General features: G+C 40.8%; 1 protein-coding gene, 1 non-coding gene and 1 pseudogene across 3 annotated transcripts; all 3 read right to left on the minus strand.

The window, feature by feature from the left end:
- Nucleotides 1–384: 384 nt before the first annotated feature.
- Nucleotides 385–16,819, minus strand: Ino80c (INO80 complex subunit C). Of its 2 annotated transcripts, none has more exons than XM_046428449.2 (5): nucleotides 16,617–16,819; nucleotides 8,171–8,281; nucleotides 7,009–7,120; nucleotides 5,970–6,037; nucleotides 385–797 (listed from the first exon to the last, which is right to left on the minus strand). In XM_046428449.2, exons 1-5 carry the CDS (start codon nucleotides 16,746–16,748, stop codon nucleotides 666–668), a joined length of 555 nt encoding a protein of 184 aa, XP_046284405.1. In that variant the 5' UTR covers nucleotides 16,749–16,819; the 3' UTR covers nucleotides 385–665. The 2 variants fall into 2 exon arrangements, with proteins under 2 accessions (XP_046284405.1, XP_046284404.1); XM_046428448.2 differs by having other exon boundaries at nucleotides 16,593–16,819.
- Nucleotides 3,403–3,507, minus strand: LOC124082030 (U6 spliceosomal RNA). Its single transcript, XR_006848235.1, has one exon. It is a non-coding gene; the product is annotated as a U6 spliceosomal RNA (small nuclear RNA).
- Nucleotides 16,820–25,550: 8,731 nt separating the features above from the next.
- On the minus strand, nucleotides 25,551–26,017 carry LOC124081930 (large ribosomal subunit protein uL22-like; annotated as a pseudogene).
- Nucleotides 26,018–27,225: the final 1,208 nt, after the last annotated feature.

The following is a 27,225-nucleotide window of genomic DNA, read 5'->3' on the forward strand; positions in this document are numbered from 1 at the left end:
TTGTAGAACAGGGAAGCACATGCCAACTTCCTGGAGCAGGCTGCAGCCCAAGGGGCAGCATCCTCCACCAAGACAAGATTATTCTTAGACAGGGAGCATCAGTGTTGGTTCCCATGTATCCGGGGACAAGGAGAGGCTGAGGCACAGGGCAAAGGACTGGTCCAGTGTGACAGGATGGGGCACACAGCTCTTTCTTCTTCATTCCAAATTTTGGACTTCTTCCAATCTTCCAATCATTCTAATCCAAGAGAAAGGGTAATGTGCTCTAAAAGGAGAGTCACTGGGATCAAGAATAATTCAGATCTGTTGTGGATTCACTGCAGAGTCTTTAAATGTTAGACAAGAGTTCACAGCTTAGAAATAAAAATATGGAACTTACTTGGGTTAAATTAAAAGCACAATTTTATTGTATTTTCTTGTCAAACAATTTTACTTGAGGCAACAACTGAAATATAATTTCATTCAACAGGAAATATCACACTTGGAGGGAAAACAGAGAAATAAAAAAATTTTAAAAACCCTTAAATTAAAGCCAAACATTCTTTCCAAGGCACAGCATTGACATTTTGAGATTGACAGCAGAATGAGTTTGTTTCCATGAAACAAAATCATGAGCCCAAAGTCTGCCTTTGAAACAGTTCCCACTTCATCTCCACTGCTCAGGCTCAGGGAACAATGCTCGTGGCCTTCCTTAGAGCCAGGTAGCCAGTGATGACATCAGATGGCAGCCTCCTAATATAGGAAAATTCTTCAATAGTACTGAACCGCAGCTTGCTCTGGGGGTCTGTGTAGTTGGCCTGCGTGAGATATGGGCACAGTGAAGGACAAAGTTTTTGGTTGTGGTGTTTCAAGTTCAAGCACAAGTTTTAACATTTTTTTCTACTTTACAAAAAGCAAAATATATCTGCATTATGTTTTACTGTCACCAAGAACACTACATTGCTCACTTTGGCAAAGACTCATTAATCTCCTCAGACTTGAGAAACACTTCAGGGAACAGACAGAAAGAACAACCACATCCTATTCTAGGACCCTTCTTCTTGGTCCCTCAAGGGCTGCAAGCAACAATTCCAAAACTGAATTCATGATGGTCATCAACCCTGCCTTCCAACACCCACCCCTTCCAGTAAGTGCCCCAGGTCTGTGCTCCTCAAGGCAGGCGCTGCTCCCATGCTTGCTGGACCCTCATCCCTCCTGCCACTTGAAGGTGAGTCACAGCTTCAAGGAAGGTTTATCAGTGCCTCTGCAGAGGGTCATATTCATAGCACTGTGGAGCTCTCCTGGGCAATGCTTATCTCTGCTGCTTTGAAGTCTACTATTTACATACTCTCTGATTAAGGTTTAGGCTGTGAGGCTCCACAAGGTAGAAGTAAGCTGGCTGGCTTATCATTGTAGACCAGTTCCTGTGCAATGCAGAGAGCACAGGGAGCCATCAGTGGTTATATACTGAATGACTGACTGAATGAATGACAAACAAAGAAACCATCACAAAAGGACCATCACAGGACCATCACAAAAGAAAAGAGTACTTGTTTCCTAGACATATCAAAATTCTCTTTCAGTCTGTTTTTCCCATGTGCAAGCAGACAAAATAATTTGCTTACTATATATCTCAAAGAGCATGGCTTCTATAGATTTTATTTTAAAAATGAGTAATTTTAAGCTCCATTTAAAAAATTATAAAAGATGGCATTAAAGTCTAGACAGATAATGTCCAATTATTCAAGGGTGGACTGTCTGCTCCACTGCTGTCATGTGTGTATGGACCTAGACTCTTAGTAATTTTGTGGCTTGATGAGGGGGAAGACTTCAGAGAAGAGGCAACAAGCCGAAAGGAACTGAGTCATAGGTTTCTCATGTTCTCACTCCTGCCACCTGGCATCTCCCTACAGTATTTAGCTGCTGTGTGTCAGGAAAGTGGGATGTATTCCCAAAAAGTAAAGATTAATTAAAGCTCTATATCAAATAAAACTTTGATCCTCTTGCTTGATCTAAATAGTGCCTTTCTGTACTACATTTCCTTTAATGATAGTACTATAAGGGAAAACTTAATTAGAAAAACAGTGACAAGTCTCTTTCGAGGGCTCATGGCCCTGAGGCAGTTAGTCTTCCCCTGTCAGATAGTTAATCTATCTGAAGCTCTGAGCAGGGTGCAGGCATGTCATCTGGTGAGGACCACCTGGCCTCCATATATGAGCTGGCCTCAGTTTGGCTCCACTGCATGGATGCCTCTCTCCTTACACCGATCTGTGTTAGTTAAGCTACCCAAGTTCAGACCTTACTGCCAAGAAGGCTGCTGAAGAAACAATGTGGGATACGGAGATCCTGTGGCACCGACAAAAACTAGAACAGTATGGGCCTGACCCAGGAGTCAGCATCCTGCATTTTGAACACAAGGAAGGATGCCAGGTAACACCCCAGAGATGAACAAGTGAGGAAGCTCATCTCCATAGTCTACCTGCCTCTGCATCCTGTCCCTTGAGCCTGGATGCAACAAACAGAGGTCATGTTCCTAAATGGCAATCAGCTTTAGTCCCCCTTGCTGCAGGGTGACAAGCAAAGAGTTACAGGCAGTGCTCACAGCTTCCCCATCTCACCTAGAGTCTTAACATTTTCCATAGCTTTGTAATGAGGGCTAAACACAGATGTGACTTCCACATGTCTTCTTGCCATGCCCAAGTGCAGAGGAAACAGTCATGTGGCTGGCTGAGGACAGGTGTGTCACTGTAAATATGAGTTAGGCTTTAGTTTTTAATTATGTAACTTTAAATTATACAAATAATAAGTGAACCATGTTCTCCTCTGGAAAAAAAAATAAAACAGTACAAGTAAGACTAAAGTCTCCCTTTACCATTGCCTTCCACCCACAAGTCCTTGCTTTCCCCGGAGGAAACCACCGCTAGGTGGGCACTCTTCCAGAAGTTTTTATTTATACCCTTAACACATAAACAACAGAGAAATTAGTCAACATGTATTTTTTTGTGAATGTGTTATTTTTGTGGATGAGTAAAGATTTATTTTTTCTTATTTTCAAATTCTTTAAAAATGTGTTGACCACTTGGAGCAAGATAATAACAAGTTTTTGTGGGGTTTATAACATGTAGGAGTAAAGTATACAACAAGCATGGTACTGGAAAGAAATAAACACAAGTATACCCCTACAAGGTTCTTATATATAAAATGGTATAATGCTACTTAAAGACACAGTTTAAGTCACATGAATACTAAGAACCACACAACAACTATAAAGAAATTATAACCAATAACAACAAAGATACTCATGGACCACAGTAAAATAAAAAATAAATAAATCTGCCATGTAGGCCATAATTTGCTTATTCCTGTTTTGTATGAAATCCTATGGAAGAAAAACTAAACTTGGCATAGTAAAAAATAAGAATTTAAAAAATGGAACACTTCGTGAATTTGCATGTCATCCTTGCACAGGGGCTGTGCTAATCATCTCTATATCATTCTAATTTTGGCATATATGCTGCAGAAGTGCACACTGTATGCTGATTTTTATGTAACAGCAACAAGCTGCTTATGCTGTTTTGCATTCTAGAACTTTAAGCATGTTGATATGCATCAAGCTCACAGAACAATGTGACAATATACGCTGTGATAGAGCTTTCTGTTGTTTCCAACATTTTGCTAACACAGTTTCCATAAGTATTTCTGCATAAAGCTCCTTGTGCACCTATTTCTCTAGACAACTGCCTAGAAGACAAATTGCTGGATTATTCATTTGCTTTTCTGTTATAAGAGAAATGCCAAATTGTCATTTCAAGAAGCTGTATTAATGCACATTCCCACCTGAAAACAGCAATGTATGAGAATATCCACTTCCTTATGTTGGGGCCAAAATATGTAATCAAACATCTTAATTTCTTGCCAGGCATAGTGGCACACAACTTGGGAAGGTAGAAGGAGGATTGCAAGTTCCAGACCAGCTTTAGTAACTTAGCAAGGTCCTAAGCAACTCAGTGAGACCCTGACTTAAAATAAAAAAATAAATAAAAAGGGCTGAGGATGTGAATCAATGGTAAAGCATCCTTGGGTTCAATCTCCAGTACAGGGGGAAAAAAAAAAAAAGTCTTTAATTTCTTCCCTGTAGAATGAGTCCTTTTTATAATTACCAGACAAATGCTTACTTATTAGTCATCTACATTCTTCTACTATAATTTCTAATTCTTATTCTTTTGCCCATTTTCCTATGGAACTGTCTTTCAATGATTTGATTTTTTTGTATATCCAGAATGTTTTAATTCTCACAAAGAAGTGGGGGAAGAGGTTTTAAGTACTGTGTAACACAGCAAGACTTCACCAATGGCAAAAAGAGACCTGGAATAATGTTTCTCAAAATAGCGCTCATACCTCCTAACAGGTGAAAATCATTATACTAGTAAATGAACTGCCCAAAATGGTGAGGATAAAGCTGACATTCTAAGGGGTCTGGCTTCCAAAAGCTTGAATTGACACAGCAAGAGATTTCCACTTTGGGCCATAACAGAATAACTGGTGCCAGACTAGTTCTCCTGCCACAAACAACTATTAAGATGGTTAAAAAAATATGAAGCAGCTATTTTTGAGAAAGAGATAAGAGGCAGTACAAGATTACAGTGGCTGAAAAAAAAAAAAAAAAGAAGAAGCCTATTTAAAAAAAAGAAGCCTATAAGATGAGATCTAGGATCATACCAACTCCCTCTGCCATGACCATTTCCTGACTACCAGGCAGGAAGCAGGAGCTCAAGCCACACTGGAGACCAAGCTTTACAGTACATGAACTTTTGGGGGACAAATTATATCCAAACTATAGCATATACAGCACTAATGGCAAACAAATGAAAATGAGTTTGGAACAATGAAAATGATCAGGAATAAAGAAGGATATATATAAAAAGGCAATTCCCCCAAAAAAGGATATAAGAAGGAGACAATTCTTCTTTATATAATGTATATAAACTAATTTGGTCAATTTGTTATAGAATTTGGGGATCACACATTTTCATTAAAATATAAGGATTTAAGAGACAGGTTTAAAAAACAGCAGGTTTTATTTCTATAGTTATGAGAAAAAGCCCATCTTACAAATTCATAAGATATGAAAAACAGATTAAGAAGGTGAGGGGAAGATGTCTTTACAAGTACCCCACTTGCTCTACATTCTGCAAATAAGGAAATAGGGCTCTTTTCAGTTTCTGAGTTTCAGTAACTTGCCCAATTCCCACTTCCCCAATTCCTACTTCCAGCTCCACTAGTGGTTCCCAAACTTTGTTCCATAGAAGCACTTGAGGGGGTCATCAATTCCTACTTCCAGCTCCACTAGTGGTTCCCAAACTTTGTTCCATAGAAGCACTTGAGGGGGTCATCAGGATGGGGGTAGGGAGGAGGAAAAGGACCAGGAGACCTCAATGGCTAAGAAGGACTCTAGCCCTTTTAGATATATGGATTATCTTATGATTTTATTTGGAGAAAAAAAAAGGGGGGTCTGGTGCTTAAGTTTGGAAATCACAGTGCTTCTGTGGAAACATTTACTTTTTTTTTTTTCCCCCAATGCTAGAGATCAAACCCAGGGTCTAAAGCATGTGAGGCCATCATTCTATGACTGACCTACACCTTCAGCCCTAAATATTTTGTTTTAAGTATAATCATCTAAAATGCAGGTTTTTGAAACTTTGGCAGTTAAAAAGGTAATTGTTTCTTTCATATTGTTCCAAATAGTTAACTATCCAAGAAAAAGGAAGTAAAACTCACGTCTCCTGATTTCTAGAACAATCCTCCCTCTGGGATGCCCACATAGCTGTCCCAGATTGCAGAATGGATGCCTTGCACAAACCTATTACCTATTCATAGTACCTGGGCTGTAGGTGGAATCATTGGTGGTGGATATTGAACACAGTCTGGACATTACTCTGAAATCTTCTTCAATTTAATGTTATAATAAATAGAGATATAATTATACTCACAAGAAGACCCGAAACATCAGAATACTTCTTGGCTGGTTTAAAGGATGGAGGAGCATCAATACTAAAGTCTGAGGGGGTGAAAAAAAGAGATGACTAAACTTGCCTTAAAACATTCTAATTCCATTCCTCTCTTTCTCTCCCTCCCCCCACCACTGTAAATAACATTTGATAATATTCCTGAAATTTTCCTTTATGATTATGGATTAGGTGGATTAACCAAGCAAATAAGAGAGGAGTCTTAGAAAAATAGTATAGTATGTTACAGACCAAGTACAGGGTTTGGATCTAGCCCTGCCTTGTCACCAGGGACCCTCTATTCCAGCAGAATTGCTGGAAAATTCATCTGCCCACAAGCTACTTTCACAATCTCAGGCTCCATGGGTTGATGGTGATGAAATGTCAAATAACCCACTAACTGGATCTGAGCACCCAGACTCATGCATGTCCACACCTAGATGACTGACTAGCTTATTTGTCATCCATCTGAGTCACCCCCATGAAAGTCATACAGCAAGACAGGAGGTGTAGTGATCAATGAACCTGCATTTTACAATGAATTTCAATAGAACATCTAACAGTGTTTTATATAAATTTAAACATACTGCAGCAGAAAGTATTCACATTCAAAGATGCTAGCTTAAGAGTGCAAAAGAGTTGGACTTTAAGCTGGTTGTTGGAATCTCCTAAATCTAGCATTATACTTGGGCTACCTTGTTCTTTGAAATAAATTTTAAGAGTAGACTTTTAAATAAGAATTTGTCTAATAGAAACATCAATATTATCATAGCAGGACCTCTCTCTCAAACTGAAATGTTAATAATGACACTAACCCTAACCTAAGACAACACAAACAGGTTCAACACAGACACAGTTCACAGGTAATACACACATAATATTCCTAGATCAATGCCACTATAAAATTTTCAAGCTAAAAACAATTTCCTACAATAATGCAAACACAATAAAATAACACAGGTCTGTCGTAAGGAAGTTCCTAGTCTGAGCATTATAATCACATGGAAGACTCTAGACAGCTCACAGTTAGGATCATTCAGTTGCCACGGCAATGCCCTTTCAGCAGCGAGAATTTGTTTCAGGTTCTTCCAGGTTCTGTTCTTCTTGCCAGCTACTGCACCACCATGGCCAGAGTGCTCAAGTTAAAAGCATGGGTTGGAAAAAACAAAAATCAACGGAGACTACTATGAGAATCTGACATTTATGCTATCATAACTGTTAAGTACCTTTCATTCTATCACCAATAATTTGTACCCTGAGACCTTTTTAAAAAGTACTTCATTGTATACTCTCATTTTAATTTGAACAAATGAAAATTTGGACTGTCAAAATGTACGAGTTAGCTGGTGATAGAATAGAAATAAAAGGTTATGTTTTTATATGCACACACAAAATCAAATCTTTTATTGGGTCTAACTTTGCAGAATTCACTCATGACTTGATCACCTTAAAATAAATTTACTACAAAGTTAGATTTAATCTCATGACTAAATCTCTAAACTCCCTTCTGAGGGCAAGTCTCTGCCTTCCAAATTACTAGTAATCCTGGAAAACTTGAGTAAGTCTCAATTGTGGCATGGCAAGCCTTCTGGAAATCTCTCTCTTTTTTTGGTCCTATGAAGATTACAAAATAAAATGGAAAAAAACTACCAAAATATTTGTGACACTAGTAACACTGTATTTACAAAACTCATTCATAAAAAATAAACTTAAGAGTGTAATCCAAATCTTTGAGTCAACATGTTACTATATCCCTCAAGAATGAAAGAAAAAGTGCCCATTTCTACTTCATAGCACAACACTTAGATTTATTTAAGAAACTAATGAGGAACACTCTTCTTTCAGTTAAATATTTCAAGCCTTACCTGAAACTAATGTAAGACCAATAAAAAGGGAAGGGAAGCAATCATCATGGGAATGACCCACCCTCAAAATGTTATCCTTTAATGAATTCCACAAAGGTACCAAAGTTCTTAGGGTCTGGCAAAGTAGAAGATCCACAGGACGGATCCTTCTTATCCTGCCCCTTCGCTCCCATAACAGCCCATGGGGAAAAGGTTGCAACTTAGACTCAAGATGGGGACACCAGAGCCACCAAAGCTGCAGGCCCAGCATGATCAGTAGCCAACGTGTGATTGTTTTTTGTTTGTTTGTTTGTTTATGAATATAATGCCTTAGAAACTTACCACAAAGTTAGGATCCTTAAACGGCAAAGGTTTTCCAGCTTTTTCCACTGGTCCTGTGCTAAACTCAGAGGACACCATTTTATTTTCATTCACGGCTTCCATGCTGACACCCTTAAAACATAGTAAGAATTGTTTGAAGTCAGTTTCTTCTAGCAGGATTCACCACTTCTGCTCTCAACAAGGGGGGACATACAAGGAAAAACTGCAACTAGCACTCTAGCAGGTCGTCTGCCCCAGAGGAGACCCTGCCTAATGGGGAGCAGGAAAGAGGGTAGGACCTGCAGCTGCCATGTTTTCTAGTTCCTCTTAGTGCCAAGCTCAGGATGGCTATCCGACCCAAGCTGACTCATTTGATTCCGACAACAGCTACAAAGGAAGTGGTATCATTCCCACTTTGAAAAAAAAGTAAACCTAGGCTCAGAAGGATGGAGTCAAGGCCACACAGTACTCTACCTTTGGATTCAAACCCAGATCAAGCCAATTCTAAAAACCCCACCATTTCTATGATACCACACAGTCCCAACTCCTGCTTCTCTTATCAGCTGTGTCTTAAAACATTAAGGCAAAAAGGCTTAGCACCTTAAGAGTTTAGTCATCAGAGAACCTACGCAGGAGCCAGCATGCATAAGGACACAACAGGACATGGGCATTCTGAGGACGGAAAATGAAGAGGAAGCTGGAGTGCCACAGGTCAGCTGGCTACAGCCAGACAGTATTCAGACAAGCAGGCTGATATGCTTTAAAACAAGAAATCTTTAAGCTGATAACAAATTAGAAATAGCCAAAATAAGGTTATATCTGATTTCAGAGGCAATTTCCAATCTTTCCAGACTACAATTCAACTTTTTAAAAAACAAGATAAATTTACATATAGTAAAATACACAGATTTTAAGTGTATGTTTCATGGCTTGCTAAATGTTTATACTGGTGTAATTCAAACTGCTATCAAAATACGGAACACTGTAAATCAATGGATGTGTAACTGATGTGAATCTGCAATCTGTGTATGGGGTGAAGGTGGGAGTTCATAACCCACTAGAATCAAAGTGTGGAATATGATATGTCAAGAAATTTGTAATGTTTTGAACAACCCACAATAAAAATTAAAATGTAAAAAAAAAAAAAAAAAAAAAAAAAAAATACGGAACACTACCATCATCCCACAAAGTTCTCTCATGTCCCTTCCTCGTCAATACCTTTTAGCCCCAGGGCAACCACTACTCTGATTTCTACAGTACTTATACCTGTTCTAGAACTTCATATAAATGGAGTCTGACAGCATATACTTCTTTAGCTTAGCATAAAGTTTTTGAGACCTATACAAGTTGATATATGTATGGATCAGCAGTTTGTTTCAATGTATTTGCCTAGTACTATTCAGCAGAGGAGAATTCCACTATATAGACATACTAAAAAGTATTTATTCATTTTCCTGTTGATGAACATTTGGTTTATTTTCAGTGCCAAGTTACTCCAAATAAAGCTGCTGTAATATTTTCCTTTCTCTTGGGTAAATACTTTGGAATGGAGTGGTTGTGTTTTTTGGTAAGTGCATGTTTAACTTCATGAGAAGTTACGTCTCTGGACGTGTGCGTATGCGTACTTCCCTGACCTCTCAATGGGATCTGTAAGAGGAAAGAAGAGTGGGGAAAACAAGGAACATTCACTCTGTTACAACAGTTCTCTGACCAGTCTTTCCCCAGATTCCTCTTTGGGGTTTCTGGGTGGGCTAGGGCTCCAGCCAAGGAATCTGGAACCTGTATTCCATCCCCCCTGTCTGAATGGCCCCTCCCTTCATCCTCACTCAAACCAGTCTTACCTGTCATTATACAAAATCTTTTGTTTTAGGAAATTCACACTGAAATCACTCTTTTTAGAGGTTGTAATCTAGGGACAAAGGAGAAAGTCCAGGGTACTGACTGAAAAGGACATGATGGGAATAGATCTAAGGAAACCTGCCAGTTTTAGAAGGAAAGAGATCATTCTCCCAAGGAATCCAACTCTTCATAAGGGTGCTCCACGGGACTACTCAGCAGGAAACAGGCCAATGCCCCTGCATTGTCAGGAGGCCAGGCCTACTGGGTGGTCTAAATTTAAGAAAAAGAGAAAAACAAAAATCCTAAGAACTTGAGACAGACAGACAACTCTAAGAACTACCCAGTGGGTATCATATTAGATACCCAAGACAGGTAGGGGCAACTTAGAGGGAAAATGGGCAGAATTAAAAAAGATTTCCTGGGGCCAGATACACCTCAAATTTCAACTTTATTAATAGTTTGAGATTTCCATAAAGAATATGACTATTAATATGATACTGTTTCCATCTGAGAAAAACAAACAAACTGAACTGCTAAATAAGCAAAGAGGAAATTCAAAAGAGAAAAACAGGGCCCCAAGACCTTGGACAGTGTTTACAGAACCATCCACAAGAGCATGTCCAGCTCCCAGAGCCCCAGCCTCAGGGAGTGCAACTGACTTTTATTCTACTCCGGAAATGCTCCGAGACTGCACCTCTCCCTTTCTGTTTATTTTTCTCCCCTGATTCCCAGCAAGGAAGCTCAAAGGTGTTAAGTGCTCAGTGAAGGGGAAGGAATGCAGATTCTTTTGACATTAGTTCTTTGTCTCAAGGCAGACCAGGGGCAACAGTGTGGGATTAGGGTAGGGGACTTCTCCAGAAGCCACTATGAAAAGCAGGCACTCAGCAAGTCAATGTAGGCTAGATAATCTGGAAGTCCTGCCAGGGGAGAGGTCATATAATCAGACAAGTGCATAGCTGACAGTAAGAGAAGGGTGGCTTCTAAAAGACAGGCCGGAAGTCTAAGTTCCAAGCCCCAAGCTAGAGAGTCAAGAGGGAAATGAAGATGATGTGCATGGATTTTTTTCAAACAGATTCTTCCTCTTGGAGGGCCTGCTCCATCCTCTGCTCTTCCATTCAGCAGGCCTGAATCCCCTGAGAAGTCAAGCTGAAGAAGCAGCTGAGAAAGGAAACCACCTGAACAGAACTGAGCCATACAATTCCAGAGTGGATCTTGCCTCTGAAAATAGTGGGGGGCTTTCTTGACTCTCTAACCAGATAAATCCCCACAGGAAGTTCAGACTGGTTTTCTGCTTGTCTTTCCTCCTCAACCTTACTCCCACCCCCACGTTACTCCACCTTCACCTTCCTTCCCCTTCACCTCAGCCAAGCAGATGAGAGGGAGATACCTTAGCCAAAGGGAAGTCCAAGTCTCTGGGGCTCAGATGCATTAAAACAACATTTAAAATGATGTATAGTTTCCATATTATGAAAGCACTATTAACACTAAGAGATTTTTATGAGGTGAACTGTCCAGAGACACAAATGCCCTAAGCTGAGGAGAGGAAGTAACGCCTAACACTAAGGGCTGTTCTCTCTTTGCAGCACTAAAAGAGCTGATGTAAGCGCCAGAGAAGAGAAACCTGGACTGCTATTAAAGAAGCACATGTCTGTTGCTAAGACACTGAAGTCAGCAAGGCCTAGGGTCTCAGCCCATCACTGCCCAACTACACAGCCCAAATAAATAGCTTCTTCTCACCAGACAGCAGCCTGCATGACTCAGACACAGACTTCAGGATAACTTGGGCTTTCTGTCTGTGGTTACAAAAAAAAGGAGACAAATGTCTTTTTGTCTTATCATTGAAAAAGCAAATACAAGATATATCTAGTATCCCAGATTTTTAAAAAAAGGATAAGTCTTAAACTGCAGAGTTACTATAGCAAAAATGCAAGATAAAACCTTGATATTCAATAAAGTCAGTTAAAAAAGAGAAATTAATTCCTTAGGACACAGTGAAGTCAGATAATCTTAAAAGTCTATTAGACTGACTGAGATGACTGTCAATACAGAGAAATGTTCACAAATAATCCTAAGTGAAAAACAGGATACAGAATGTCATACACCAAATAAAATACAAATACTACACCTAGAAAGAGTAACATGATTTAAGATTACCATAACTTTTTAAAAGTTGGGATAGAATGATTATTTTTTAAATGAATAAATCAAGTCAGTCTAGCATTCTCTGGCTGCCTCCAATTACAAAAGAGTCTATCATCATCTCTACGCCCCTAGTCATCTGCACTCTGCATTATTCTTCTCGAGCAGCAATAGCAGCCTCAACTTAAGATGCTTTATTAAATGCTTATTAACCATTATAAATCAAAAGTCGACCAAGTAACACTCAATCTGTAGGTCAATTAGATTTCTCAGAAAAATTTAACAACTAGAATAGGGTGTTTAAATGCCCTATAAGAAGGCAGAAATACCCTCTCCAAAATAATTTTTCTGCCTCATGGAGTTTGTTAGAACAGAAATCTAATTCCATCTTCCAACCTAGAGTGATAAAGAAAGGCAATTAAAAAAAGAATGTGAACTCTGGACAGCCTACTTGGGTTTGAACCCTGACTCTTACCACTTATTAGTATGTGGAAGTGGGCAAATTATTTACTTTTTATTTATTTCCCCTTAATCTTTTGATCTGTAAAATGAGAATAACAACCCACATAAAGTTAGTTTGAGAATTAAATGACATTGCTTAGAAAGAGCTTAGAACAGTGTCTATCACATAGTAAATGCTCAAACATTAATTACTATTATTTATCACTATTTCTTTTATTTTAACACAATATCTGTTCCCCATCCCACCAGTCCAGTAATCTTTTTCAAAGTATAATAACCAGAATGAATGGAAGACCGTACTCTCATAACATTATTAATCAATAGCCACATTAGTTACATTGAGAATATAAATCCAAATACAGCATTGTAATTCTAAGACAATTTACAAAATTTAACAAGTATAAACACTTAATAATAATTTCTGCTGAACTGGATAAAGACCCACCTTGATGGCATAATAAAACAAAATTGTTTTTGTACTATTAAACTATTTCCTAAGTTTGATGTAGAGGAAAACATCTATAAATGCTTTGCTCACAATACTACTAGACCAAAAACATTCTCTTCAAATCCTGAGAACTTCTAAGCATTTAAATTTACAAACATCTTTAAATTTCAACTATGCACTTAATTTTACTTTAGAAACCATATGCACATTTCTGGAAAGTAAAACTTGTCTTAAGAATCCATGATATTAAAAAAAAAATCCACGAATCCACAATATTGAATTTTTTCAACAATCTCTAAAAACACTGTAATAATCTCTTAAGTAAAAATCTTTTGTAAAATTTTAAGTCTCATGGACGTTTTATACATTTTGCTTTTAAGAAAACAATAGTTAAAATTATTGATGTAGGGAAATTTAGGTGCTGAAAGATCTGTAAAATCCCTTTTAACTTAAGAAAGTCATTTATATAAAAACACTCACCTCCCCACTGATGAAACCTTGGGCCAGGAATGCCTTCCTCATTCAAACCCACCACCCCTCAGTCAATCTCAAGCCCATTTGCCTCCCCACCTCTCCTTTACTACTGTCAAAAGTCCCATCTTCCTCTGTCCTGCCACAGTAAAATACTAAGATGGAAGTTATATATAATCAACTTGGGCTCAAGGTTAGAAATTATTATATTCCCCCATGTAGGTGATAGGTAGAATTGTAGCATGGTCCCAGGTGTATAAGCACCTTCTCCCAGTTATTCAAGTTACTGTGGTGAAGTAACCCTTATCTAGTTACTGTGGTGAAGGAGATTTGCAGATGCAATTAAGGTCCCAAATTAGCTGATCTTAAACAAAGGATATTATCTAAGTAGGCTTGTCCTAATCACATAAATCCTTTAAATCTAAATCCAGAGGTAAGAGAAGTCAGAGATATTTGAAGCTCGAGAAGGACTGACTAAAGGGAGATTTTCCATAGCCAGTTGGGAAATGGAAGAGGCCGTGTGCCCAGGAATATGGGCAGCAGCTGATTGCCAGCAAGGAGATAGGGACCCACAGCCCTACTACCTCCAAATAACTGAATTCTGCCAACAATCTGAATGAGGCTGACTGTTTTCTTCCCCAGGACCTTTAGAAAAGAAAGCCCAATCAACATTTGGATTTCAGCTTTGTAATACCCAGAGCAGAGAACCAACCAGTCATATTATGTTAGAACTTCTGATCTACAGAACCATGAGCTAATGAATGTGTTACCAAAGAAAGCCTAAATAAACCCTCTAGCTTCACTTGCTATTTATTGACTTGAAAATTACTAATTTTGGAGGTCACAGAGCTAGGTATAAATTATTAGTCTTCCACTAGCTTTGTTGTAGATAATATCTCTGGCATGTGGGTTATGATGATAACATTGCCTACATTTCTCTTTAGGGAACTGAAGACCACTTTTGCTGAAAGCACTAACTCTTCACTTGGGCCTACAGATGTCCCATGGGTGACTGAATGTTGGCATCTCTATCTTCATATTATGTCTATCTCCTTTGTTTCATTAATTTTTGGGTCAGATTCTAATCAGCTCCACAAGTAAACCTGTTAAACATTCGAGAAATGTTTTGTCCCAAACTATAATATAGGATTAATATGACAAGACCTACCTGCCTAGTTTCTCCCTACTTAAAGCTAAAGACACCTGCCAGCTGCCACGCCCAGACACACCAGTTCATGGAATGAGTGAAAGAAGGTAGCATGCAAGTTCCTGGATGATCACTACCTAGTCCCAGAGAAGACATGAATATTCCTCCCCTTTATTAGTCTCTCCCTCACCATTCCTATCCTATATCTGTAATCTTCAACCTGATGCTAGAGTCCAGAAGCTGATTTGTGAGCAAAGCTCCCTCTTCCTCATTTTTTGGCCACTGAATAAAGCTTTTCTTTTCTCCTGAACACTCCATTCTCAGACAGTGGTTTTTCTGTGGGTTGACCTTCTCATCCTATGAGTTATTTAAGATACTTAATTTGTGGTAATTCATAACAGCAACAACAGAAAGCTAATATATATCTGTCATTCTCTTTTTCTGAGAGATTTTTGGAAGGGAGGGAACAGGATATAATACTTTGAAATATCTTTAAGCATACTTCTGGGGCCAAAACAGAAACACAATACCATAAACACTTGCTGACTGAATTGAACTGAAATATAACAGAAAGGCTGAGCAAGGAACACAGATGAGGATCACCTCTAGAAAAATTCCAGGCAGTACTCAAGGAAGTACTGTGCTAATGGCTGTGGATCAGGGAATTAGAGCAGGACAAAAATTTAAGACTTATTGCCAGAGACAGAAGCCAAGTTGTTTTCCTTCTTCGTGGGATGGATGCTGAGGCTGGAAGCAGTAATTGGTTACTACATTTCTTTAAACACCAGCTGGGAAGAGGAGAGTCAAGAAAAAAAAGAATTCACTATGCCAGGAAATGTCCTGCTCTTTCCAGCCTCTCCAGAGGGTGCTGCTAAGACAAAGAAAGTCCTCAGGGAGTACTTTGGAGGCCCTTCCTTTCAGTGAGTATTCTAAGGCCACCAGAATTGTAATTTCCACTACTTTGGGCTATTGGAATTTCCAGCATCCTGAAGTCATTTGGTCATTCTCTGAAGCTTGTTATGGTGGGAGTTGACCAATGCTACTTTGGGGGTTAAAAGAATCATTCCTCCAAAATGTACTGACTACATTCCTTGGTCCTGGCATAATTGAATATCAAAATAATAGGCATATTGGGAGAAAGTATTCCACGATATATCTCAGAAAAGTCTCCAATAAAGAATATGCACAAGTGGAGCACGCCTGGAATCCCAGTTAAATTAACTCAAATGTCCACCAGTAAATGTTTGTACAAGATGTCAGATTTACTTAAGTCTCATAAAGACTTTTCCACACAACAAAAAAGTCTCAAAAAGACTTTTCTACAAAGGAACCTAGAGGGACACTAAAGAATATTCTGTGTGATTTAATTTATATTATGTTTGAAAACACAAAGGATGTTTCAAGAGGCCAGCCTGTCTCTGCTCTGGTATCATAACGCAGAAATTAAAAATTTCCTAAATGAGGGAAACTATACGTTATCAATGCATTTCTATGTTCCCCCATGTAGGACAAGGCGCTCTGCACCTCAGACACTCAGCCAATGTAGTAGGATGAACCAAGGGGAGACCCGCTACTTTTCAAAGACACTCAGGTTCTAAGTCATGCGCCCCGCTCAAAATGCGACCTCGATGGGGATGGGCGGTCCTTGTCCTAAATCTGTAACAACCACTCATCTCCTCTTCTCCCCTCACAATACAAGGTGGGTGGTGAATCTAACCAAAGCCGAAGCGTTAAAACTTAGAGGGGTGGGGTGGGGGGGAAATGCTCATTTACACCACCAACCAGCATCTACTTCAACCAGCATTTACTTCAGCTGGCACCATCCCAGCCCGACACTGCGCACGCGCTCGTGCACACGCTCCGCCCCGCCGGCCGTGCGCATGCGCTCTGTCCTTCTCGGCACCGCGCACGCGCAGAGTAGGAGAGTGCCAGCGTACCTGCGCAAAGCCAGAGGTGGATACCTTTTTCTTTTTACTGGCTCCGTAGCCCCCTCCGCTGCTGCCGTTGTAGGAAGGGCTAGCTGGCCTTTTCTTGCTGTTCCGGGCTATCCCGGGGATGGAAGTGGCTGCCACAATTGGAATTTGAGCCGCCATCCTACCCAGTCTTTCTCCTGCTCCCCCCTCCCCCTTTCCCGGGGCTGGCTCTGGAACTTCCGGCTTGTTATTACTTCCGTCTTGATGCTTGAAAACCTGGTCTGGACTCCACAGCTTTCGCTGACTTCTCTCGGTTGAGTCTAAAAGGCGGAGCTCGGAACAGTTTATTCAATCGGGCGGGAAGGTGTCAGCCAGGCGGTGTCCTGGGCTTTGGCGCACGTGCCTGGAAATCCCCAGTGAACATCTGATCTTTTTAACTAACTAGGCTTTTAGAATTAATGATCCTGTTGCCTTTTCTCACGCTAAGTCAGAAGATTGGTCACTTTTGATGTTTGTAAGAACGAAGGTACTTTAAGGCTGAGGGTGTAGCAGTGGTAGAGTGCTTGCCTAGCAGGCATGAGGCCCTTAGTTCAATCCTCAGTACTACAAAAATAAAAATAAAAGACAATATAGTCCATTATCAGAGGACTAGGCAGATTGCCAAGCTATTAGCTTCCCCTTGGTCTCTGCCTTTCCATGCTGGAAAAGTATTTCAATAGTACCCAAATGAACTTGGAAAGCTAGAGTGTTTCTTAACCTTTTAAGGGTTAGAGACCTGTTTGAGCATACTACCCTTCCTTCCTTTTCTTTATTCCTCCTTAATACAGATTTCAGGGAGGTCACAGTTATGCTAAAGCCTATTTATTAACTCTGCTCCACCTCATGGTTATTTACTTTGTTCTCTATACTTCAGAACCTTTAGGGCATCAAACTACACGATTTATAATGGGGTGGTTATAGTCCTTTTGGATCCAACTAGAATGCCATTTCTGAGGAGAGGGCAAGTTATGTCTTACTTGTCTGTTCACAGTAACTTACAAGTAATTGGTGCATTGGAATTATGTTTGAATGAAGTAAATAATAAATGAGTGAACTTCATGCAGTGACTAGTTGGAAACTAAAGTGACATATGAGTCTGGATATTTGAACGAAGAATGCTATAGAATGACTTACAGGTAAAAGAGCAGTTAAGGAAACAATTTTGTTACTGGTATTTTTTTCTCTTTTGGAGAATGGAATAACCTTCCAGTATCAAAATGTTCTCTGCCATATGAATCTCCACCCCTATCCTCCCCTAAATCTAGTTTTTTCTTTATTCCTCCTCTCAAGGACTGATAGCTTCAACCAGCCAGTCACCTAAGCAAACTTCTGGTATCCTATCCACCTCCCATTTTAATCCTGCCCTCAGTTCAGCTCACCTCTCCCCTACTCTAACCCCGGTGAACCCGTCTCTCATGTCTGGATCCTTGCAACAGTCTCCCAGTGGGAATTTGGGTCTCTATCTTTTCTTAATCCATCCCCAACCCCAGACCATCCTCCTCCCTGACTGACAGAATGGGTTTTCTAAGTCACAAATCCAATGTACCACTTATTTTATTATATTCCTTGGGTTTCTTTTACCTCAAAAATAAAAACCAAATAAATTTAGGCTTGCTATATAAGGTCCTTAATAACTTGAGCACTACCCTCATTTCTAATACTTAATGCCTTTTGCTCCAGCCAAGGAACTAACTCTGTTTCCTAGACTGTACATTGTTCTCTTAACTCTATTATTTTCTCTCCTAGGAATGCTTAGCTGCTTGCCTCATTACCATCTGTTTTGTCTCAGTTCAAATTCTGCTTCCAATGAGAAGCTTTCTGCCATCTAAAACACCTTCCTTCTCCTCTCCTTCCCATCTCTGTTTTGTCCACATGTCTGAGGACATTGAGCACAGGGTGCTTTGCTAGGCTCCTTCTTGTAATGTTTATTGAGTTCAAATGCTAATTTCTTTCTTTTAAAGAGTCAGACAAGTGGATGCAAAACTATTTGGCTTCCTGTTACTAAAGTCAGTCCTGCTTTTAAAAGATTGGTTTCTTTTTGAAATTCTCCCCTTTGTATCTGAAACACTACCATCCACTCCCCAAACACTGGTTACCTCTTTGATAGTCATCTTCTTTTAGCATATGGTTTCTAATGCTATTACAGGCTTTTCAAAATATATATTGCATAATCATGTCCTTACATATTTTAAAAGTTTCCCAGGTGTTCTCATGAGAAGCCCTCTTTGGAACCAGGCTCTTCCTGCTCAGTCTTTACACATGAGAGTTTCCTGATGTCCAAGACACCCTGTCCTTCTTACTCTTTATTTTCCTCAGACATTTACTAACTCTTGGAGTTACTAAATTAGTATCTAATAGAGACTATTTTCCATGTGCAGCTCTTTCCTGATTCATTCTCCAAAGATACATTTCCAGATATAAAATTTCTCACCCATATAATAGATGCATATGCTTACAGGCATTTTGTACTCAGCATGACAAAACAGAATTCATCATCCTTTCTTCTCTTCTTCAGTGTTTCCTATGTCAGTAAATTCCACAATTATCTACTAGTTGTTCAAACTAAAAACTGGGAGTCATGCTTAATTCTTCATTTTCATATCCCTCCACACCATAACCCTGTTATGGCCACCATCATCTGTCTCTCTTGGACTGCACATTGCCTTATGAGTTGTTTCCCTTCTTCCACTGTTGATCCAGATGATCTCTTTGAAGATCCTGCAGTTTTCAGATCATGTCCCCCTGCTTGAAACACTTCAGTGGCTTAATACAGACCCTAGAATGAATCCCAATGTCCACAACATGGTTTTAAAGGCCTTCAGAGACTTGCCATCTCTCCAGCCTTGCCTTTGCCCCAAGTCTCTGCACTCCAGCTCAGTTTTCAGTTCCAACAACTAGCTGTGCACCTTCATCACTCAGGGTCTAGAGACTCATTGCTCCAACATGGAAGCTCCTTTTCTCCCAACACCATCCTCCTGTAGTCTCATCAATTTCCACTTACCCTTTCTGTCTTGGTTGACATGCAATGTTTATATCCTTTTAACATCCCTTTTGTTCAGTTCCATGTTCCCATTAGTCACAGTTATCCAGTATTCCTTGATTGCCTTTTATATACTAATTACTGAGGACGAAGATAATGGAATGTTCTTAGTTCCTGCTTTCAGCAGCCTCCAATCTAGTAGGGAAAGAAAGGCATTTATTTGTCTTCTTTGCTGGATATAAACTCCCTGTGGACAGTTGCCAGAGTCATCAAGGATTGAGTGGCAGAGCACCAAGAGATGGTAGCAGGGAAGAGCATGAGAGAAATGCTGGAGGACATCCATGCAAGGGAGGAAAGGCTTTGAGCTGGCAAGAAACCTGATCCACATCTACCTTGGCAGCTCTAATCACTGCCCAGTGTTGACACAAAAGGGAACTCCATACATCTTGAGGCATTTGTAATTCACGTGTTTCCATATGCATTGCTATAGATTAATTAGCACTGGTGACCCGTATTTTGCTAGCTAGTGTATTGAGACAGGACCTAAGCCTCCTCCAAATTCCTTCCCAAGTTATGCCTGAGAACTTGAAAGGTATGTCTCACCTCTGCAGCAGCATGAGCCCTTTTGTGTACTTTCTCTTCAGCAAGCACCTGAGTCCTTTACCAGTGCTGCGTTTCCTTTGCCAAAGTTTGCTAGAGCCCCCTTAGGATACGGGTGACATGACTGAGGTGTATCAGTTACGTAGCCTCAGCCAAAGTCTTGATCTCAGTTAAGACTGAAGGATTATACATGAATAATGTACTTGTTAAGCTACCCAGTATCATCTGAGACATAGAGTGCCTAGTTTATTGTTTCTCAAGAATCTCAGGAAATAGGGTGGATATTTGGGATCATGGGGCTGCTGGATAGAAGGCACACTGTGCATGTTGTCTGGAATAATACGCATAAAATATACTATTAACTGCTCACCACATAAAAAATGGCTGCTCCAGTTGATATGGGACTTCTTGATTATGGGGAAAAAACCTTGAAGCTCAGTCAGGACCCTCTAAACCCCCAACAGCAAGAGTTAGCACATTGTGCATTACGTAATCTAAGCTATAGGATAAGCAACTTGGTTTGTCTTTGAGACAAACCCACTACAACAAGAAGCTAATGGAGTCCCTCAGAAGTCAGTCACAGCCTTCTCAGGGGTGTGAGAGTGGTGCTTGTTTGGGGGATACCCCTCTGAAGAATCTTCTTGAAGTAGTCTGTGTTTTCTCCATCACAGACAAAAGTATATGTGAGATAAATACCTGTGGATCGCAGGCTTACTTAGGCAGAGGTAGTCTTCATTGTTTTCAGAGCACTGCAGGCCCTCTGTGACAGACTGCTGAGTTCCTCTTTGGTTAAACAATCTGTATTTAGAAAGAGAGAGATGGGGAGACTGAGGGCTATGGACAGGTCTTTGCTCATTTATTTACTTGCTTATTTCTCACCTGACAGATGCATGGAAGTATTTAAAGGCAGGAAAGAAAGAGGGATTGAAAATAGGCCTGACCTTAACATTTGCTTGGTCTAGGGCAAGATTATAAATGGGGGCCTTGATATTTAAATGTACAAATCAAGCTAATAAACTATAAACTGAAATGTGGTCTACTCTTCTAGCTTGGCAAACATACCTTCATAGGTCAGAAGGCCAGAGTTTGATTAAAAATGCTCAAATTCCTTGGAGTTATGTTCTGGATATTGTACTATAGTCAGAGCTATTCTGGCCCCAGTCCCCCTCTCCTTCATCCCTTGCTCCTCAGGGAATCATGAGGGGTCTTGCGTTCACACACATGGAAGTCCAACCCACATGTTCAAGCTTCATCCATCTTCTCCTCCAGCCCCACAAGCAGCCTCCTGGTGACCACCTCTCATGTCTTTGGGAAAGCACCGCAAGCCCAAAACAAGGGTCTTAAAGTCCCTGAAGGGGATACAGAACCATTTGGGCACAAGATTCTGAGGTTCTCAGTACCTGGAGCACATTCTCAAAGCAGGACCCTGGGCCCATGTGGACACTCTACCCTGTCTCCAGACTCCTTGCAGAAGGGCACATCCAGTAGGGAGCCCTCTTACCCAAGCCGGAGTGTATATGGCCTATAGCCTGTGCTGGAGTCCTAAGAAGGCCCCGATAAGGAGCTTGAGTGAGGGTCAAGGAACTCCATCTTTCCTTTCAGCTGAGCTGGGAGAGGGAAATGCAGATCCAGAAAGAGATGCATTTTTAATTGAGAGGGCAGGGAGTTGATATGGTCTCTAACTTGTAGTCCTGACTTTTGCAGGGACAGGGAAGGGGAGGATGCAGCATCGCCTGCTAGGTGGAGGGAAGGTGGCAGAGACTTGGGAAGGGTCAGAGGCAAGATTTGGAAAAAACAGCCTTGAACAGTATCATGAGAGAAGGCTGAGAAGGGACCTATGAAAAACTTCCTGGCAGTGCCTAGTGGATGTCCACATGGGCATATTGGGCACAGCTCAACTCCAGAGTGCCCTTTACAGCAACTGCAATGCAAATGGCAACCTCTGGAGTCAAGCACTGTGTCTCTTGCACACCCAGGCTCATGCAATCTTCTCTCTGAATTTTGGCCTCAACAGGTAATATTGTTTTGCAAAGTCTGAATGAGGGAAAATAGTTTTATGGGCCCCTTTGCTTAATGGAAGTATTTCCTAAATCCATGTGTGTAAAGTAAACACCAATTTAGCACTACATATATAGCCCCAAAATGCTGACAAAGGACTTCCCAAATAGTGAGGTGCTTACTTTTCATTGTGAGAGGCAGGATCATACTCCCAGGGTGGCATTTTCCCCACCCTTGGTATCCACCCCTGTGAATCCCACTCTGGGCTCTGGTCCTTTCCTCTTCTCTTACTCAAGGTCCCACCCAGTACTTAAAATGAATTATTATTTTAACACTCTTTGTGCATACCGTAGAGAAAGAAAACAATTCTAATTACTATAATTCTTCCATCTCTGAGATTGTCTCCCTTTTTTGCTCTCCTAAAACCTCAAATTTGCTAATCCCCAGGCTGTGACAATACTTGCCTTCTTAAATTGTCAGCCTGCTTCCATTTCCCCCCAGTTTCATTTCCCTAACTGTGCTGCTGTTGTTTGTTTTTGTTTGCTGTTATTCACACATGACAGTTTGTTTCTGTCAACTACACAGGTACATTGATACAGTTTCAGAGAAGGCCAGTTGGGGTCAGTTGGTTATGGAACTAAACAGAGGATGATATGGAGGCTCAGAGATGTTCCTTTTCTAAGCTCATGAAAAATCCTCCAAAGATTCTGAGAGACTGAGGCCTCTTCCAGGGTAACCCTTACTCAATACTCACAAGATGTTACAGCTCTTGCTCCAAAGTAGGTGAGCCAACCAGTCCAGCTCCCAGAATGTGTTCCAACCCTGGGGACAAGGGACAGAGCCAGCAGAGGGTGTGGCTGAGGGAGGGAGATCCATTATGGGCAAAGAACGGTGGGAAGACTGGCTGTCAGCAGTTTTCTTCCCAGGCACAGCCCTGGAGAGAACCCAGAAGTTGGTGGGACAAAGAAGTTCCCATCCCCTGCCTTGTCCAAGGAAGCCAGAAATTGTTTGGAAAGCAAGAAACAGAACACACTTACATATTTTCAGAATTTCTTTTTAAATCTGTAAAGACTCAAACTACACAGTATGCCCTATGTCCTATCCCTTCATCTTTCCTTTTTAACTCTCACATTGGGGCACTAGAATGTTGAATGGGTTCTGATCAAGTCCAGCTGTCCTCTCTCCATCCCAGTTCTTTCAGGGCTCTTGGAAAGCTAAATTCCACCCCTAGCCTGGCTCAACTCCTGCTTTGGCTCTTTTGATCCCACTTCCTGGACTTGTGTGGCTAGTGGCTCTGGCCTTTTGCCTTACTCCACATCTACTTTCACAACTCCCTAGCCCCGCTGTAGAGCTCTTTCTGAAATGTTCTGCTTGGTTCCCCTCCTGCTTGCGCTTAGGATCTGAACTTTTTGCAAAGATTGGAGATTGTCAGCATGAACTGAAAGTTTTTGGACTATGCTATAATACAAAGAAGTTCTTGTGAGCAGCTGAATAAAGGGTTTTCCCCATAGGAAATGATCCAGCACCAATATAACTGTTTGTATTCTTGTATTGTAACTCTTGTAACTCTTTTTGGCTTCAGTTTCCTTGGAAATAATTAATTTTGTTTACCTGTGTTGTCAGGGATTTGTGGGGGATAGGAGGTGGTGCTGGGGATTAAATCCAAAGGTACTTTACCACTGAGCTATGTCTCCAGTCCTTCTTGTTTTTTATTTTGAGACAGGGTCTCACTAAATTGTGGAAACTGGCCTCAAACTTGGGATCCTCCTGCCTCAGCCTCCTGAGTTATGGAGATTACAAGCATGTACCACCATACCCAGTTAGAAACTTTCTTTAAAAAAAAATAAACACTTTTATTAAAGCATAACTCACATACAGAAAAGCACACATACCATAAGTGGACAACCAGATGAATTTTTACAAAGTAAACATAGTTGATGAACCAGTAAGGGATAGAATGTTATTAGTACCTTAAAGTCCCTCCTTTATGCCCATTGCCATTCCCAAAAGACAACCACACCACAAGGTATCACTCTTCTGCTTATAACACCAGAGATTAGTTCTGAACACTATAGAAATGCAACCATACACACATCATACTAATGCATATTACCTTCTCTGATGAGATTCATCTGTGTGGCATGTGGCAGTACTTCATGTCATTGCTGTACAATTTTCCATTGCTAGAATATCCTACAATGTTCCTGTTCTTCTGCTGGACATTGAGGTACTTTCAGCATCTTTGTTTCTTTTGAATCAATCTGCTTTGAACATTGTGCACACATATATTCTAGTGTGCATAGTGACACATGTCTGTTGGATTATACCAAGAATGGAATTTCTTGGCGTCAGACTTTAGTGTAATAGATACTGTCCAACAGTTTTAATAAGTGGTTGTACCCACAGCAAATGAAAATTCCAATTATTCCACATGATCAGGACATTTTCATTGAAATTTATGATGAATAACTATTTTTGCCACATAAATGTACCTAGAAAGGAAAGAGGCAGTGGAGTATTGTAGAAATCACTCAAGTGAAACTTCAAGTGAAGCATGTTATTGTTCTGAACCATGAAATCCTCATCTCTAAATCAGTGATGATTTATAAGACTATATTTGTCTGTAAAAGTCACTCATTTTGTGATTTTCCTGCTTCCTCATGCTTCTTTCATCTCATATTTCTGGCATCTCCCTGTGCCACCCCAGGATCAGCTCTTGTAAGACATTAAACAACAGATGTGTTCATGTGTGCCAAGGTAGTAGTGCTTCAAGTGCAGTAATGGAATTGGTCCAAGGACACTGATCAGCTGAAGGGCTTAGGAAGAGAGGGTGGAAAGTGAACAAGAAGAATTTGCAATAAGCGCTCTTGGCCTTGGAGTGGTGTTATTTTGTTCCAAGCAGCAAAGCAGAACTGGAGCATGGTCAGAGTTTGAAAAGAGCCTCTGACAGAGGTATGCTTCAGTCACCAGGGTGAATGACTACTCACACCTACTCCTCCATGCCTGGGCCCGACAGGTGGGATCTGCCAGTCTGTGTCCTGCAGTGCTCTCCCAAAAGAAAGATTGAGCTAGGCCATTGGGTGGGGGGAGCTTGTGGCCTATGCTCAGACCTTTGCTGCAAGGGAGACTTAGAGAATGTGGACATTTTCGGCTTCTGTACAAGGAAGGGTCTCTGAGCCCCAAAAGGTGTTTGATAAGACCATTAGGACTGTGGCTAGTCATGATAATAAAAGTAAAGCAATTACCAGTTGTTTAACCTTCCTGGGTTTAAAAAAAAAATCATAGCTAAAGAGTATCTGAACATTTTCTTCATTGTAATTATTTTATTTTATTTTTACTTTTATTTGCATTTATTTATGCTGAATTTATTCCCATGCCATACGTTCTTGTTTCTTTAGTTTCTTTTGGGATATCTTTTTTCTTCTGTGCAACCTCCTCTTCTGGTTTAGGAACAATTTGTTCCTTCTCCGTGAGAATCATCTCAGATTGCAAGGGGAACTCGTGTATGGTTTAATCCAACCACGGGCTCTGCAAGTGCGGTGGTGCATCTTGGGTGCTTTGTTCACCTGGATATGTCCAAGAATGTGCAGCAAAAATTCAGGACTCTTTTTGGACCACCATCCCTGTGTCCAGCCCCACTGTTTGGCCGGGGCACACCTCCCAACTCCTCCATTGTAACACCGAATGGCACACATTGCTTCTTTAAGGTGATATCTTTCAGGTACTTCGTGGCATGCATATCCTTGATGGCCTGTGCAGTTTCATGGGTGTTCTTAAAGTAAACATGAAGATTTGAACCTTTTGTTTTGCATGATTTTGTGGGGTTTTCGGGTCAAGAGAGTAGCAGATGATTTTCACGGATCACCTCAGGCCACTTATGGGAAGAGACCATTGTAATTATTTAAAAAAATTGTTGTTGTTGTTGTCAATGAACAATTTATTTTTATTTATTTGTATGCAGTGCTGAGAATTGAACCCAGTGCCTCACACATGCCAGGCAAGTGCTCTACCCTGAGCCACAACCCCTCCCCCTCGCCATTTTAATTATTTTATTTCTCATTGTTTTCTATAGTTACAACTCCCAAGAGCCACACCTTAGACCTATTCCACTCTCAAAATTTATAACTGTCAAAAGTCCAGAAGTGACACAGCTTCCCAAAACTGTGCAAGGTATGCCAGAGGACTTGCCAAACCAAATGGTTGCCCAACAAGCCACTTTAATTTTTCAGTATTTGAAGCAACCACCCAACAGGGCATGTTTTGTTCCCAGACCTGGAACATAATGCCTCGTGATTCCTCAAAGATCTGAATGATTGCACTCTGCTTCAAGCAAATACCTGATCCGGTACTCAATTCTGAGAGCAGTAAAATTCTGCTTCCTCTCATCTTCCCAGAAGCACAGCTGCTCATTAACAGATGCGCAGTGATCACAAGCACACCCAGGTGATCCTCCTTAGTCTCTGGCCCTCCTGGCCTCCTGGAGCTGGCCAGACCAGTTGGCTTTTGTATGGCTGAGCCCTCCTCTTGGGGCCAATTGTGGGCAGACCATTTAACAGTCACATCTGCTCTGCCTTTCTCCATCTTCTCTCTTCCATGTGGTGCTTCCTCCTGAAAAATTGCCTCATTCTTTCATGAAAACTCTTTGCTTACCTCCCTTATGCCCTGCTAGAGAGGCAGGCCATCCATCTGCTCAGTCTGAGAGGACTCTGCAGAGAATGTGACTTCAATTACCTTCTGAGTAGAAGCCCCACTGCCCCTGCAAAGTCCTGGGGAGGCACTGTGGCATTGCACCCTGTGCCCTCTTAAAAAGCAGATGTTCCCCAAGGAGGTCAAGTGTTGAGTTACCAAGCAATGGGGGCCCACTGTGGGTTATTTCCCCCTGAACCTGGAGGAGGCTTTGGGATTGGGTAGAGCATCTAAAGTTCAGCAAAGAGAGCAGAGCAATAAGGAGGGAACTCATGAGCACATCTCATCCAGGGCATTTGTGTCCCCTGCTCCCTCCTCCTGCTAACCACCATGTCCCACCTTTGCCACACCTGA

The sequence above is a fragment of the Marmota monax genome, unplaced genomic scaffold (assembly GCF_021218885.2).
Source record: "Marmota monax isolate L192 unplaced genomic scaffold, Marmota_monax_Labrador192_F-V1.1 WCK01_AAM20220418_F8-fsc00031, whole genome shotgun sequence".
NCBI lineage: Eukaryota > Metazoa > Chordata > Mammalia > Rodentia > Sciuridae > Marmota > Marmota monax.